Source organism: Podarcis erhardii (assembly GCF_964252035.2).
Source record: "Podarcis erhardii genome assembly, chromosome: 3".
NCBI lineage: Eukaryota > Metazoa > Chordata > Lepidosauria > Squamata > Lacertidae > Podarcis > Podarcis erhardii.
The window spans coordinates 119,279,457-119,296,389 of NC_138507.1; the positions used below are offsets into that span (position 1 = coordinate 119,279,457).

The window sequence follows — 16,933 nt, forward strand, 5'->3', positions numbered from 1 at the left end:
CCAAGACACTGATGCCTCCGTTCTGATGTGACCTGCATATATTTCTCCCTTAAAATCAAAATACCTCCATGCTAAATATGGTAGCAAAATAATGCTCATAACTGAATATCTGCATATTTAATTGTCAAAATTGATGTCTGTTTGTTAAACCTTTTAGCTTTTTATCTTATTTCTTGTACAGCCTTTATGTTTTATGGCTACTTTGATTTTTTTTTTATGACAAAGCAGCGTATAAATATTTTTATAAATAAAATAAAATAAAACTGGAGACTTTTCTCTCTCCTAACACTCAAACTCGCGGACATCCAATGAATGTTGGAAGGCATAAAACTATAAATGTGTTCCCAATTTCTTTGGTAACATTTTTTTTTAAAGCATCAGACCCACTGTGTGAAGCTTTCCCTGGACAATTTTCTTTTTCCCAGGCTCAGCTCATTTTTGAGTGCTGTTCTGCTCATGGAGCTCTTTGCTTGTCAGTTGAATTTAGCAGTCTCATCCAACTTTCAGTACATCTGAGATGCTTGCAACTTGCGGTGGCTGGTGCCCATTGGGACTGGTGGAGTGGAAAGCAGAGAGGCCAGTGGTAGGTAGAGCCAATGACATGCAGAGCCAACAGATTTCAGGTTTGTCTCCATCCTCCTCCCTGCTAAGTTTTACAAGGCGCTACATTGAGGCAAAGGGACACAGGTGGCGCTGTGGGTTAAACCACAGAGCCTAGGGCTTGCTGATCAGAAGGTCAGCGGTTTGAATCCCCGCGACAGGGTGAGCTCCCATTGCTCGGCCCCTGCTCCTGCCAATCTAGCAGTCTGAAAGCATGTCAAAGTGCAAGTAGATAAATAGGTACTGCTCTGGCGGGAAGGTAAACGGCGTTTCCGTGCACTGCTCTGGTTCACCAGAAGCGGCTTAGTCATGCTGGCCACATGACCCGGAAGCTGTACGCCAGCTCCCTCGGCCAATAAAGTGAGATGAGCACCGCAACCTCAGAGTTGGTCATGACTGGACCTCATGGTCAGGGGTCCCTTTACCTTTACCTTACATTGAGGCAATGGAGGAAGAAACTGCCCCACCTTGACTAGATGGAAACAAGAAGGCAGGCGGGTGAGGGCTGGCTATGTGCAAATTGAGGTTGGTGGGGTAATGCCACATTTGCCTCAATGGACCAGCTTCCACTTCTTCCTACAGGTGCAGAAGCGCAATCTTGCTTCTCTTCTGCATTGTACATGAAACAACAAAGCCTCCAGCAACGTTGACGTGAAGGACACTTTACCACTACAGCAATAAATGCAATGAGATTGAAATAATGCGATCAGATTCCTTTCCTTTAATGTGATATTATCCCGGAATGATCTTCGGCATGCTGGCAAAACGTTTCTGTTTGACTTGTATACTGAGCAACCAGGAGTGGAAGCATTATCCTATTCAATGGAAAGATTGGCCACTTCTAAGAATTTCTGTTGTTGTTGTTTAGTCGCTTAGTTGTGTCCAACTCTTCGTGACCCCACAGACCTGAGCACGCCAGGCACTCCTGTCTTCCACTGCCTCCCACAGTTGGGTCAAACTCATGCTGGTAGCTTTGAGAACACTGTCCAGCCATCTCGTCCTCTGTCGTCCCCTTCTCCTTGTGCCCTCCATCTTTCCCAACATCAGGGTCTTTCCCGTGGAGTCTTCTCTTCTCATGAGGTGGCCAAAGTATTGGAGCCTCAGCTTCAGGATCTGTCCTTCCAGTGAGCACTCAGGGCTGATTTCCTTCAGAATGGAGAGGTTTGATCTTCTTGCAGTCCATGGGACTCTCAAGAGTCTCCTCCAGCACCAGAATTCAAAAGCATCAATTCTTCGGCGCTCAGCCTTCTTGATGGTCCAGCTCTCACTTCCATACATCACAACTGGGAAAACCATAGCTTTAACTATATGGATCTTTGTTGGCAAGGTGATGTCTCTGCTTTTTAAGATGTCGTCTAGCCACATTTATATCCTGCCCTTGAGGAGCCCAGAACTTATCCCTGTGGATGGGGAAGTGCAAAATCCCAGTGGCAGAACACGTTCTTGGCATGTAGAAGTTTCAAACCCCAACATCTGTAGGGAAGTGGAGGAAAGAGGAGATATCACCAGTCAGGTTAGAACAAGGCCAGGCTCCCTCAGGGCTGATGCATCAGGAATTATTTTTCTATTTTTCTTACGTTTATTTTGTGGTAGCCATGAGCTACATGTATACCAAATTTCAGCTTCATACTTCATGTAGAGGTGCATTGATAATTTCAAGGGGGAAATACGTAAGAGCCGCAATACATTCATTTCACCAAGGAGTTATCCTACGTTCAGCAGTTACAGATAGGTAGCCGTGTTGGTCTGCCATAGTCAAAATAAAAAATTCCTTCCAGTAGCACCTTAAAGACCAACTAAGTTAGTTCTAGGTATGAGCTTTCGTGTGCATGCACACTTCTTCAGATACGTTCAGCAATGTGTTTTCAGCACTATTGATTCAGCACCACGGACAAAGTACGGGATCACCAATTCAGGACCACGGACAGCGGCCACATGGGTTTGTATGTATGGTGGGAGAGAATTGTGAAGAACCAATTGGGAGTGCGGGTCTTTTTCCTCTGATGCTGTTTTTATTAATTTTTTGTTTGCAAATTTAACAAAGAAAGAAGGGGGGAAAGGTACATAAATAAAAGACCAAAAAAATTAGTACATATATAATACTAATAATAGCTTTATTTAAGCAAGCAAACAAACAAACTCTTCCCGGGCTTTTGCATCACTCAGAGCAAAAATATCACGCACACACATGTACAACCCAGACATAAAACAGCATAATATCAGAAATACGTTGGGCAGATTAAAAAAAAGCAAACATTTTAGAATGTGGGTCTACCACATAAAAATCATGGCAAGTATCCACTGGTAATTTCTCCCCCTACATCTTTGCCTAATCCCCTTTCTAAACCATTTAAGCTACTGGCCATCACCAAACATCTTGTTGCAGAAAATGTTGTAGATTAATATAGTATTATTCTATCTGTCCTGAATCTCCTGTGAATCAATCCCATTGGGTGAACCCAAGTTCCGGGGGGGGGGGTCAATGAAAGAGGGGGGAAAGAGGGAAGAGGGAGTGAGATCTGCTTTCTGCCCACTGTCGCACATTTTATAAATCTCTTATCAGTTGTTCGTTTTATTGTTGCCGTTGCTATTAATTTATTTATTCATATCCTGCCCCTTTCCCCAGACTAGTATTCAAGATGGCTCAAACAAACTGAAAGAACGTGGATGAAATACAAAAAGCTAAAAACATATATAAGAGCATCATTACAGAGTAATTAAACACTAATAGAATTAAGACAAGACAAAAAAAGGCAGGTAATAAAAACAGCACAGCCCCATTAAAAGCCATTTCCTAACCCCCCCTCAAAAAAAACCCCCCCATTCAGTTCCCAAAGGCCTGTTGGAATAAAACTGTCTTCAGCTGCCTGTGGAAAGACAGCAAGGAAGGAGCCAGGCTAGCTTCTCTAGGGAGGGAGTTCCAAAGTCTAGGAGCTGCCACCAAGAAGGCCCTCTCCCATGTTTCTACCAAGTGTGCCTGAGAGGGTGGCGGATTGAGAGTAGGGCCTCCCCTGAAGATCTCAGAGTCAAGACAGTTCTGTATGGGAGATGCAGTCTTTCAGATAGCCTTTTATATGGTTTTATAGGTCAAATCCCACCTCTCCTCTTCACAAGATGATGTTTGTGGTTCTCCTCATCCCCATTTTTATCCTCACAACAACCCTGTGAGGTAGGTTAATTATTATTTATTTATTTATTTATTTATTTATTTAGTTAGTTAGTTAGTTTTATACCCCGCCCATCTGGCTGGGTTTCCCCAGCCACTCTGGGCAGCTTCCAACAAAGTATTAAAATACAGTAATCTGTTAAACATTAAAAGCTTCCCTAAAGAGGGCTGTCATCAGATGTCTTCTAAAAGTCTGGTAGTTCCACAGGGCAGGTGCCACTACTGAGAAGGCCCTCTGCCTGGTTCCCTATAACCTGTCTTCTCGAAGTGAGGGTTACCGCCAGAAGTCCCATAGCGCTAGACCTCAGTGTCCAGGCAAAACGATGCAGGGGGAGATGCTCCTTCAGGTATACGGGACCAAGGCCATTTAGGGCTTTAAAGGTCAGCACCAACACCTTGAATTGTGCTCGGAAACATACTGGGAGCCAATGTAGGTTTTCAAGACTGGTGTTATGTGCTCTCGGCGGCCACTCCCAGTCACCAGTCTAGCTGCTGCATTCTGGATTAGTTGTAGTTTCCGGGTCACCTTCAAAGGTAGCCCCACATAGGGCCCATTGCAGTAGTCCAAGCAGGAGATAACCAGAGCATGCACCACTCTGGCGAGACAGTCTGCGGGCAGGTAGGGTTTTAGCCTGCGTACCAGGTGGAGTTGGTAGACAGCCGCCCTGGACACTGAATTAACCTGTGCCTCCATGGACAGCTGTGAGTCCAAAATGACTCCCAGGCTGCGCACCTGGTCCTTCAGGCGCACTGTTCCCCCATTCAGGACCAGGGAGTCCTCCACACCTGCCCGACTCCTTTCCCCTCAAAACAGTATACTTCTGTCTTGTCAGGATCTCAGTCTGTTAGCCACCATCCATCCTCCAACCGCTTCCAGACACTCACACAGGACCTTCACTGCCTTCACTGGTTCTGATTTGAAAGAGTGTTAGAGCTGGGTATCATCCACATATTGATGAACACCCAACCCAAACTGAGGAACTGTGGCTGATCCCAAAGTCACCTGGTGAGCTTCATGGTTGTGTGGGGGATTTGAACCCTGGTCTCCCAGGTACGAGTTGGACAGTCTAACCAGTGCACCAAACTGGTTCATATGTCCTTGCCTTCCCTAACTTGGGAGGGGAGATTGTTCTTGGTGACAAGCCTGTTTCTGCTAGCTAAAAAATCAGGCAGCTTCCACTCCAGCTGAACCTATTTCAGAAGATTTTCTGGATACAGACACCTCTGACCTGGCTGCACACGGCGCACTCATCAGAAAGAGCCTGCCCAGCCAATACCCAAATTATTTGCCTTGGTTCTGACTTCCATCCTTCAGGATGACAGCTGGAGCTATGGGAAGTTGAGTATTTCAAGAGCAGTCGGCTGCGTCGGAACTTCACACAACTTTTGAACTCCCCACGAACCATTTGTAAAAGGCCACTGTTCTTTTCAGTTTGGATACTACAGCTCTCAAGCACAGCCTCTGTGTTTGGCATTGTTCCCTCACTAGCCTTGACTTCAAATGTCTCCCCCCCCCTCCATTCAGTAGCATTGAATCTGAGTCAGAGCTTAAATATGGAAAGACATCTAGTGAGAGATTTTGCTGGGAGAGGAGAAACTGATCTGTTGGATTGGTGGGCAGCCGAAAACATGCCCTCTGGTTTTTTCCCACCCACAATGAGGCAGGAGGGTAGGATGCTTATTTTATTTTTATTAATTCATACACATGTTATATACACCACTTGGCCATCAAACTCACTGGATGACCTTGGGCCAGTCGCTGCCCCCTAGCCTAACTACTACTACTACTACTACTACTACTACTACTACTACTAATAATAATAATAATTTATTATTTAGACCCCGCCCATCTGGCTGGGTTTCACCAGCCACTCTGGGCGGCTTCCAACAAAGACCAAAAATACACTAAAATGTCACACATTAGAAACTTCCCTGAACAGGACTGCCTTCAGTTGTCTTCTGAATGTCAGGTAGTTGTTTATCTCTTTGACATCTGGTGGGAGGGTGTTCCACAGGGCAGGTGCCACTACTGAGAAGGCCCTCTGCCTGGTTCCCTGTAGCTTTGCTTCTCACAGGGAGGGAACCGCCAGAAGGCCCTCGGTGCTGGACCTCAGCATCCGGGCAGAACGATATGGGTGGAGACGCTCCTTCAGGTATACTAGGCCGAGGCCCTACCTCACAGGGCTGTTGTGGAGATTAAATGAGAAGGGGGAGAACCACAGACACCACCTGGAGCTCCTTGGAGGAAAAGCTGGGGCATAAATGCAATACGTAATAGGGGTTAATCATAAAAGAATACCAGTGTGGTGTACATTGAGGAATACATGCAGTACAAAGGGGAAAAATACTAAATATGCTCACCCAGATTCAACAAGCAGAAGCTAGCACAAAGGTGCCTGATAGTGCAGGGGGCTGCCCACCTCCCTGTGCAACCTCCCCCATTCCCCAAATTCACCCTGGAGGTTCAAGAGAACCCCCAGACAGTAAGTGAAGGGAGAGAGGAGGGAGAATTGGTCCATCTGGCAGGCAGAAATGCTTACATTGAAAGAACAACCAGAAGAGTGTGATGCTGAATTCCTTCCTTAGGGTTGTATCCTTTGTTGGTCACACTCAGAGTAGACCCATTGAAATGAAAGTGTACGACTTAGAATCATAGAATTGTAGAGTTGGAAGGGACCCTGCTGGATCATCTAGTCCAGGCATGGGCAAGCTTGGCCCTCCAGCTGTTTTGGGATTACAAGGCCCACCATCCCTAGCTAACAGGACCAGTGGTCAGGGATGATGGAAACTGTAGTCCCAAAACAGCTGGAGGGCCAAGTTTTCCCGTGCCTGATCTAGTCCAACCCCCTGCAATGCAGGAATGTGCAGCTGTCCACATCGAACTTTCAACCTTGGCATTATCTTTTTTTTAAAAAAAATAATATTTATTAAAGTTTTAAATGTTACAAAAAGAGAAAGAGATAATTCCAAGTTAAACAAAAACTTAACAACACATCCCAATAAAAAAAAGAGAATAGAAAAAAAATTGTAAAAAACAGAAAAACAGAAAAATAGAAACAATTAAAAAACACAATGAACCTTCCCATAACTTATCTTTCATTTGCTTGTTTCCTTGACCTCCTCACACCTCCCTTTTTTGTATTCTAGTTCGGTTAGCTATTTCAGCAAATCCTTTCCATCTTTCCCAATTTTTATCCTATAATTTATCTTAATATAATGTAACTTTACCTTTCCTCCTTTCATCCATTAACAATCTATTTTTACTTAATCCTTTATAATATTTCCGCTAAAGCCACATAACTTCATTCCAGCCTCCTTCTAACATTCCTTAATTTTACAATGTTTCTGTAAATAAACTTTAAATTTCTTCCAATCTTCTTCCACCGACTCTTCTCCCTGGTCTCGGATTCTGCCAGTCATTTCCGCCAGTTCCATGAAGCAACCTTGGCATTATCATCACCACGCTCTAACCAACTGAGCTATCCAGGCTGACTTAGGTCCATTAGGTCCTCCCCCAAAGTTCTGTGCCTAGCTGTCAACTTTTCCCTTTTTTTAAAGGGAAATTCCCTTATTCCGGATAGGATTCCTCACAAGAAAAGGGAAAAGTTAACAGCTATGGTTCTGCGCTGAGGACGCCACAGGGATAGACAGCAGCCAGCAAACTAGCAGGCAAGGCAGGCCAGGCACTAAGGCAAGCAAAACTTCAGCACCACGGACAGCGATCAAGGGAAATAAATGCCCGTCAAAGGCTAGCAAGCCGCTCAAGGAATTCAGAAGCCTTTTGAGCTAAGAGATACTGTGAAGACATTGAGTCCAGCTCTCTGATCTTGAACTGGTCTGAGTCTCATGCTCTATGGACTGAGCAATATAAGAACATAGCAAGAGCATTAACGGATCAGGCCCAAACCCTGTCTGATCTATCGGAATAGATGGAGAGCAAAAAATGAGAGCTGTAGAAACTTATAAGGTTCTATATAGGGGTTTTTTTGGGGTGTGTGTGTAAGAATGTGGGGCTTCCAATTCAACAACCAGTGGGTTAGTCTAGTTGCTGTCCTGAGAGGTGCAGTTAGCGGTGGGAGCAGAAAACCAATTTTGTTTTAGAGGAGTGGAATAATTTAAAAAGACGTGAATGCCTTTAAGTGGGTGTGCTTGGAAGAGGCAGAGAAACAGAGACACTTACTCACTACTCCAAACCACTGGGGTGTATGCTAAAGTTAAGTCTACAAAAAGGTGGGCTGCTCTGGGTCAGAGTAAGACCTTTGGAGGCACTGAACACTGAGAAGATTACAGTGCCCACCACAGATGTAAATAAAAATAAATAAGGAATCAAAAGGGGGGGAGGGGGAAGAGTGTGGAATGTAAAGAAGACTAACAAAGTTCTGATTTTCCCCAAAATGATTAAGGTTCTTTTTTGTTCTGTTTTTAAATAACAGGAACCTGGAAAACAGGTATCTGCTTTATACGCAGTCAGAACCTTGGGTCCATCTAGCCCAATAATGTCTACACTGACTGGTAGCAGCTCTCCAGGGTTTTCTCTTCTAGCCCTACCCTAAGATACCATTGGAGATTAAATTTGGGACCTTCTGCGCGCAAAACAGATGATATAATTTAGCACTGGGGATGTTCAGAGCTGGGAGGAGGAGGAGGAGGAAACAGGAGAAAGTGATCTAGCGCATTCTTTGCATCTGTGCTTTTGCAAAAGGTACCCAGATGAATAAAGTCAGCACAGGCTGCTGGACTAGGTGGGCCTTGGGCCGGATCCGGCCCCATGGTGGCTCTTGTGATGTTCTTAGGAAAGCTGACATGGAGGAACAGAACGGAAAGGAACCGTGCTATGATGGAGACCGGCTTTTCTGAAATAACTCAAGGGGGAGGATGGCGTGGGAAAAATCCTGTGTTCCTGCTTGCAGGGCATCTTTGGGGCTGTTGGCATAGCCGGGGTGTGTGCAGGAAGAAGACCCCCCCCCCTTAAGCGCTTCGGAGTGGGGTCACATACTCATTCCAAAGGAGGAAACCTGGGGCGGGGGTGTCTCCTTGGAGAAGGCACCTCTAGAGCAGGCCTTACGCTCGGCAGGTAGAGAGGCAGGCAGCCGGCGCAGGCTGCGCGCAGCCCGGAGGGCGCCCCTCGCCCCCTTGCGGAGGGCGCCCGGAAGCACACATCTCCACCCCCTGCCCTCCACCCGCACCGCGGGAGGCCTCTCCGGGCCAGGGGGGCGCCTAGCGCGGCGTCGCAGGGGCCGCCTCTCCCGGGATGGACGAGGCGAGGGGCGCAGAGGCGCGCGTGGCGGGGGCTGCAAAGCGGCCTGGCCGGGCGGGCCTGGGCGCACGCGGCCGGGGGGCTCCTTCTCGGCCGTGGCGGACGTGCCAGCCGGTGTGTCCGGTGGTCGCCTTCGTCGTCGTCGTCGTCCTCCTCCTCCTCGGCTGAGCGCCTGGCGGCTCTTCCCCGGCGCTGGCACTAGGGGTCCCCTAGCCAGCCCGCCTTGCCTGCCTGCCAGCCCCTTCCTGTGCGGCGGCGGCGGCGGTGGCGGCGGCTGCTGCTTGCGGGTCTGAGCAGAGGAGGAGGCGGCGAGCCCGAGCAGGCGGGCGGTGGGGAGGGGAGATGGGGGGCCCGGCCGGTCTGTAGCGCCTCCCTCCTCCTCCCCCGGAAGCGGAGGGGAAAGCAGGAGGAGGAGGGCGGCGGCGGCGGCGGAGGCGGAGGAGGCGGCCGTGGGTGGCGGCGGTGGCGGCGGCGGGGAGGGCATCCCGAGCCCTGTGGCCGGAGGGGGCCCGGGAGGCGGGAGGGAGGGGCGGCAGGAAGGAAGCGGCGGGGAGGAGGAGGAGGAGGCGGAGGAGGAGGCCGGGGGAGGAGGAGGAGGAGGAGGGAGGGGAGGCAGGCGGCCGGGCAGGCGGCGGCGGAGGGAGCCGGGCTGCCGGCCCGGGCAGCAGCGGGGGAGCCCGGTGGCGGCGGCGGCGGTGGAGGAGGCGGCGGCGGCGGCGGCGGGGGGGCCCGGCGGCGGAGGTGATGGCGGCCAAGTCGGACGGCAGCGGCTTCTCGCAGCTGCACAACCTCGACGACCACCACTATCACCACCACCACCACCATCACCACCTGGCCGGGGGGGCCGCCGCCGCCGCTGCCGCCGCCGCGGGCCAGGGGGGCTGCGGTGGTGGCGGAGGCGGCGGAGGCGGCGGCGGGAGCTCGGACGACGAGGCCGGCGGGAGCAGCTCCATGCACATCTGCCACTGCTGCAACACGTCGTCGTGCTACTGGGGCTGCCGGAGCGCCTGCCTGCGCAGCCTGCTGGGCCGGGGGGCCGGAGGAAGCGGGTCGGGGGCCGGAGCCACCGACCCGCTGGCGCCGGGGGCCGGAGGTGGCGGCGGAGGAAGCGGCGGCGGAGGCGGCGAGGGGCCGTCGGCGGCGGGGCTGGCGGTGGAGCGGCCGTGGCTGGACTGCCTGTGGATCGTGCTCGCTCTGCTGGTGCTGGTGGGCGACGTGGGCACCGACCTCTGGCTCGCCCTCGACCACTACGGCCGCCGCGACTACCTGTGGTGCGGCCTGACGCTGGCCTTCGTGCTGCTGCCCTCCGTGCTGGTGCAGATCCTCAGCTTCCGATGGTTCGTGCAGGACTACACCGGAGGAGGCCTGGGCGCCGTGCAGGGCCTCACCAGCCGAGGGCCTCCCATGATGGGATCCGTCGGGGCCGGCCGCCGCGCCGGGCATCGCCACTACCACGGCGCCGGCGGCACGCCCGGAGCTCAGCGCCTCTGCAGGCTCTCCGTCTGGATTTGGCAGTCCGTCATTCACCTGCTGCAGATGGGACAAGTCTGGAGGTAAGCGGGCTGGCGGGGCGGGTGAGGGGCTCTATGCAGGTGGGTGCTTAGGCTTCTGTCATATACCCCTCTCCCAAGTATATGTATGTACATGGAGGCAGGTTGGACAAGGCCAGTCTTCAAAGCAGGTGGAGGAAGGATGACCTCAAAGGGTTATTGGATGCACTCAGGTAAAGGTGTTCTATTCCCTCCCCCCCATGAAGGCTTTTGAAGAAGGGAGCAAGATTCCCCCCCCCCGTTCCAAGTAGAGACAGGAGAGTGACCCTCACCACTTCTCAGAAGGGCATGAGGGACAGTGGTGGGGGAGGCAAGAGGAAGCCCCCCCCCGACTTTGCACATCTTTTGCCCCAGGAAAGGGTGACCCCCCCTCCTTCCTTTCTGCACCTGGAGGGTGAGGGAAAGGAGGAAGGCAGGTGACAGGTGGAGCAAGGTGATTTCCCTGCAGAAGCGTTTGGATGAGCTTATTCCTAGAGAGAAGGAAGACCCAGGCCGGGTGGGGGGAGAGAGAGGTGTAACCCCCCCTCCTCCTGTCCCTACATGCATCTACTGGAGTCATGGGAGAAACTGGGGATGAATGCCCCCCCTTCCTGAAACACAGGTAGGGAAAGGTGATTGCATCTTCTGATTCAAGAGCTTCTGGAGCAATGGGAAGCCAGCCTCCAGAATTTGGGCCAGAGATAGGGTGAGCTAGTCTTAGCATTCACTATGGTAAAGGATACAGACTTAACCCTCCTTAGGAATATTTCCTGTATGCACTATGAGGAAATAGGATACCAGAATAAACAGATAACAGGTTAGAGTGAACATGTACCTGGAGCCCTCTCCCCTCCCCCACCTTCCCCCCCCCAAAGGAAGCACACACAGTATATAATTGGGTGTAGCAGGAAAAGGGGGTGCTTTCGATGCACACCTAGTCAATACCCATTCCCAAACTTAATCCCCATCACCCACCCCCAAAAAACAGCAAGACTCACCTCCCAGACTGCGCTAGTGCAGTTGGGATATTTAAAGGAGGAAGGTAATTGCCCACTGCTATGTAAGTTTCACGGATATTGGGGTGAGGAGGGATTTCTCCCCTCTTCCAAAGACTGAGTTCACCTCATAAGAGAGGGTATAGTTGCCCTTGGATACTGGCACAGAGGAGAGGTGATATTCTGGGGCAACTGGCAGGCTCAAGGGCATCTCCACAAAGCGGGTCACCTGAAGAAGACATCTGGCCAAGTGTCTTTAGATCTAGAGAGAAAGGGTGTTCTGCACAGCTTCTAAAACAAAATATCGTTTTGTACAGGTGGACATAGGGAGGACTGCCCCACAAACCTAATTGTGGGGTGGGAAATTTGGCATTCTCCAATGCTTGGAGATGGAGAGGGTATGAAGTCAAAGGATAGGAAGGCCAGCCGCTGGTCCTCTACACTACTGCTGTACTACAATACCCATCATCCCCTGGACCATTGGTCCTGCTAGAAGGGGCTGATGGGGGTTGGAGTCCAACAGCAGCTGCAAGGCCTGAGAGCCTCATCACCTTGTGTGGAATGAAATGCCTTAAAGCCATCATAGCAGAGAGGTGAAAGACATTCCACCCTAGATGCCTCCTGGGATGATAGAACTTTTGTAAGCATTTCCTGGAAGGGGCCTTTTTTGGACCCTGGTCATACCTTGAACCCAAACATGCATTTATGGAGCCTATTCTCTCTGTGTATCTAAGAAGATTCACACGACGCCAATGCTCCTGTTGTGGTGACCTGCAGGTCAGGCTGCAACCTAGTTGTAGGTCCTGACCCACCAGTTGAGGACCTGGGAGAAGTGGGAGGGGAGCATCTTCTCCCTTCAGCCCTCCTCCATTTGGAAGGCACCAAGGTTGTAACCCAACAACACTCTCCCTTGTCCCCCATTGGACATAGGGGGCTCTACCCTTGAATAAGGAACAGCTGTGGGGAGCAAAAAGGAAAGCACCTTACCCCGTATTTTTCTGGGGCTAGAAGACTGAATTTCCTTATGGCGTCTCTGTGTTGCAGAGAATATTTAAATGCATTTGTACCAAAGAGAGAGAGAGCCGTCGGAGAATCCTCCAGGATGGGCTTTAATGATTTGAGATGTCCAGATAAATTCTCTGCACATGCAAGTGTGAGCTGAAAGTAGGGCAACAGAGAGATGGCTCCCTCCTTAAGACATGCACATAGTGGAGAGATGGAGGCATCTTTAAGGATGTGTGTGTGTGGAATTCAGAGTTGTAGCCACCAAAGGGTGGTTTACCTCCCAAATGCAACATTATATATAGGCCCAGAAGGGCTCTCTCTCTTTACCTGCTATGCACAGAGCAATGAGGGCCTTTAGGGCCAGCTGTTCAAGAGAAGACGCAAACAGCAATATTCCAGAGAAAGTACTGATGCCCCAATCAGAACACCTGTACCTCGCATCTCACACTGGAGGCTGGCCATGGGTCTTCCCTGTAGGACAGTGCTCACGTGTGGATTGACGTGAGGATTTGTGAATGTGGAGCTAGACTCCCTCCTCCCCTCCCTGTCCTTACACCTCCCTCCTCCCCAAATTCCACCCACATGGTTTGGCTACGTGAAACCCGGAGTAACGAGGAGGACAGTCGATACCACTGCCAGACAGAGGGGGAGCTGTAGGGTAGGGTTGGCTTCGGCTTTTTGAGAGAGGAACTGTGGGGAAAGATGCAGAGGGTGTCCTGGAGAGACCTTTGCTAAGATGGGAAACCTTTGCAGGGAGAAGATGGAGAAGGAATTGTGGGGGGGGGGAGGGGGCTGCAAGGAAGGCCTTTTCCGGTGCACCCACCCAGGCTTGCCCACCACCTAACCGTTTCCCGCAAATGTGGTCGTCATGCATCTTTATGTGCACACGCCAAACCCTCGGGGGTTTTGCAAATTGAATTTAAAAGGGGGTGGTCATAGCAAGATGCCAAAGCGCTCTTTTTCGTCTCAAGTTTTTGTGCAGAGATCTGAGAGCGCACAAGGCGTTCTGGAGAGACTCTAGACTTACGTAATCTGAATCAGAGAGGGTAGAATAAAGTTTGGAAGATGAAATGGTTTAGGAAGCCCCTTGCCTCAGAGATGTGCCTATGTGCGTACGTGGATGCTTTGCTCATCCACATGTGCGCATGAAATTAGCAAGTGGAACAAACTGAGCTCTCTTCCTTGCAATCATTTTGTGTGTGTGTGTGTGTGTGTGTGTGTGTGTGTGTGTGTGTGTGTGTATGATGAAGATGTATAAACAGAAGGAGTTTAGAAGGAGAAGGAGGAGGAAAGGAAATGGAGGGTTAACCGATGTGTTCCTTTAATGACTGCCTTAAATATATATTTATATATATTGGTGGTGAAATAAGGAGGGTGGAGGGCTAGATTGTAACAATTTGAATTGGTTGAAGTGGGGAGGGGAGCGGGGAGATGGTTGATGGCCAGCGATGGTTTGATGCTCAGTGATGTTGAGATTGGAAGGGCTAAGCCAGCCCCGGCAGAATTCTCTGGATTGGCTTTGAACCGATTTAAGATGGAGGCAGCCTCTTTGAGAGGGTGGGGAGAAGCCAGGTTGGTGCTGGTGTGTGTGTGTGGGGGGGGGAAACATCCAAGGGTGGGGGGAAATGGAGATTGCACAGCAAAGATCGTTCGGAGAGGGGCGATGAAGGAAAGAAGGCACCCGCTTGTGTGTGTGTGTGGCTTGTATGAAATTGCAACCCTGGGAAAAACGCGACGGTGAAAACATGCATCACAGCAGCATAGATTTCCTTGCTTTCCCGAAATGTCATTCGGACCTCTTCTTGCAGAGGAGATCCCTTTTGCATGGCCTTATTTTTCCCATGCTAGCGTGTTTAGGGGAAAGCAAGAGGGTTCTCCCCCCCTACACACAAACCTTCCCCAAGAGATTTCTGCTTTGCTTGTGGCACGAGAAAAATGGACGTGTGCCAAGTTCATTTCTCCTCCTGTGGTGTACCCAAGCACCAACCACATGCGCCAGTCCTCAGTAGCAGCTGGAGTAGAACATGTGTCTGGCATGTTGTGGGTCTCATTTTGGGGACAACTGTGTGAGCGCTTGGTGGTGTGTAAGGACAGGGCTGATCCTGATTCCACCTTCTTTCCCCACCCACCCTTCCCAAAATCCTGTGCCACGTTGGAACAAACGGTGCTGGTGAGATCCTGGGGTCTGATAGCACCCCAGCTGGATTCAATACATGGGACCACACATTGCCTACTATGCGCTATTGCGCCGATCTCAGAGGCTCTGAATATTCGTTGCAACCAAGTCGAACACTTGGTTTTCCTCCAAACTTTGCTACCTGGAACAAGGGGTGCGGGTTAAAACTGGCGTACGTTGGCTCTTTCGCTATGGATTAGCAGAGAAGGCTCAGTTTGGAATCCCGGACAGCCGTCATATCCGTTGAACAAATGCGTAGAGGTAACAGTCGTCAACCTTTCGTGGTTGTCATTTTGTATATTCTTAATTTTTTTTTTTTTAATGCCTCCTCGCTGGCTGTTATGACCGTCATTTGAATTACTCCTGGATGCCGCGGTGTGGCTAATCCGTACAGACACTGTTTAAAACTGCCTTTGCCAGCGGCGAAAATCTTTGCATATTGGACTGGTGAAATGTTTGCATTTGGAGGGGTTTGCTGGGGGGGAGAGAGCAGGGACTGACTCAGTCATTGCAAACGAATCAGTATCAAGCTTGCTTACCTTTCATGGTGATTGAGGAGAAGGGAGAGGGACGCTCGCTCACTGGTGTGGCACTTCCTTCACATGCAGAAGGTCCTCGGTTCAGTTTCCAGCCATGGCTGGAAATGTCCCCCTGCCTGAAGCCTCGGAGGAAAGCTGCCAGTCCGTGCTGGCAGTATTGATCTTGAAAGACATAGGGGCTGACTCAGTTCAAGGGAGCTTCGTATGCTCTTACATTTGCAAACTCAAGCGCATGCATGCTTATCTATAATCCTTGTGTAGGGATGGATCTACAAACAGCGCATGGGTTCTTTTGTAGAGACGTTGATGTTATAAATATATGAACCGAATTGCCTAACATGCTCTATAGAGGCATTGACCCTATTGCGAAAATCATTGTGCGGTAGTAGAACTTTTTCCTGGTGTTCGGAGCTGATGTGGTTGCAAGTTTAAGGTTGCTTTCACAGAAAGATCTAGGGATCTCTCACTGTGAATAGGGCATTTTGGGGAGGCGGGTTATTTATTTATTTATTTATTTATTTATTTATTTATTTATTTATTTATTGCGGGGGAACAAGTTTATACAAATGAAAAGGTCTGGGTGGATGTGAGATAGGAACCCAGTTTGCACATCACTGTAAACTATGGGTAATAGTTTACTGGTCAATGCAAAAATCTGTGCCCGGGTGTCGAAACTGGGTGGTTATGGTTTGTTTCACTCCAACAAGTCACATTCCCCGGTTCAGACATAAAGCTAATCAAGGGAATGTGGTCTGTCCCCCCCCCCCCAATGTGGTAGAAGTGAAAAGCAAAGAGTCCAGTACATGAGTATGCACGGTAAACTATGGTTTGCCATGACACGTGAATAATGCCAGCATCTGAAATGTCATCAAGGAAAGTCTCGGAAGACTTAAATATTGCCATAGCTGCAAGCAGAGCTTTTTTTTCCCCCTGGAGGAACTCAAAGGTACGCAGTACCAGAACCTTTTTTGTTGTTGTGTGACACTTCTGTTGCGTGGCAGTAATGTGGCGCTTACTGTAATAAATTCATGGTGAGTACCGGCACCTATCTTTCTAGGAAAAAAGCACTGACTGCAAGAATGTTAGTAGCTGCAAGATGGCGCGCACTTATAATTCCTACCGTACAAGAACAACTCAGTCAAACATGGTACATTGCAACAATGTCCTAAATTCACAGAAATTGTACGACTGAGGGAGATGGGAAAAGGAATGGTTTGAAAAACCCTATACACCTTTCGTTACATTTATGCAACAAAAGTTAAAAATTCATTAATGGGATGCCTTCTCACTGTGAAAATTTGTTGTGATTTATTTCTTGTTGCTTTTTATCCCACCTTTTGTCCAAGGAACTCAAGGTGACGTACACAGTTCTCTTCCTCCCCATTTTTATCTTCACAAGATCCCTGTGAGGTAGGCTAGGCTGAGAGACCATCACCAGTGAGCTTCATGGCTGAGCAGTGATTTGAACTCGGGTCTCTTAGGTCCTAGTCCAGCACTCAAACCTCTACAGCAAACTGGAATGTTGTAATATTTAGGAGGTGATATACAGAGACTGGTGGTTAATGAGAGCAATAAATAATGATGTTGTGTATTAAATATTATTATAGTGTGTGTGTGTGTATATATATACATACTATATATATACAATATATATAGTATATACTAT

At 49.5% G+C, this 16,933-nt stretch overlaps 1 protein-coding gene across 1 annotated transcript in view; it reads left to right on the forward strand.

The window, feature by feature from the left end:
* Nucleotides 1-9,767: 9,767 nt before the first annotated feature.
* The window catches only part of XKR6 (XK related 6), a gene marked incomplete at its 5' end in the record, with an annotated part of 164,104 nt that continues 156,938 nt past the window's right edge, over nucleotides 9,768-16,933 (forward strand). The window contains one exon of the mRNA XM_081854720.1: nucleotides 9,768-10,576. Within this exon, the coding sequence (XP_081710846.1) occupies nucleotides 9,768-10,576 (809 nt within the window). The remainder of the gene's footprint in view (nucleotides 10,577-16,933) is intronic.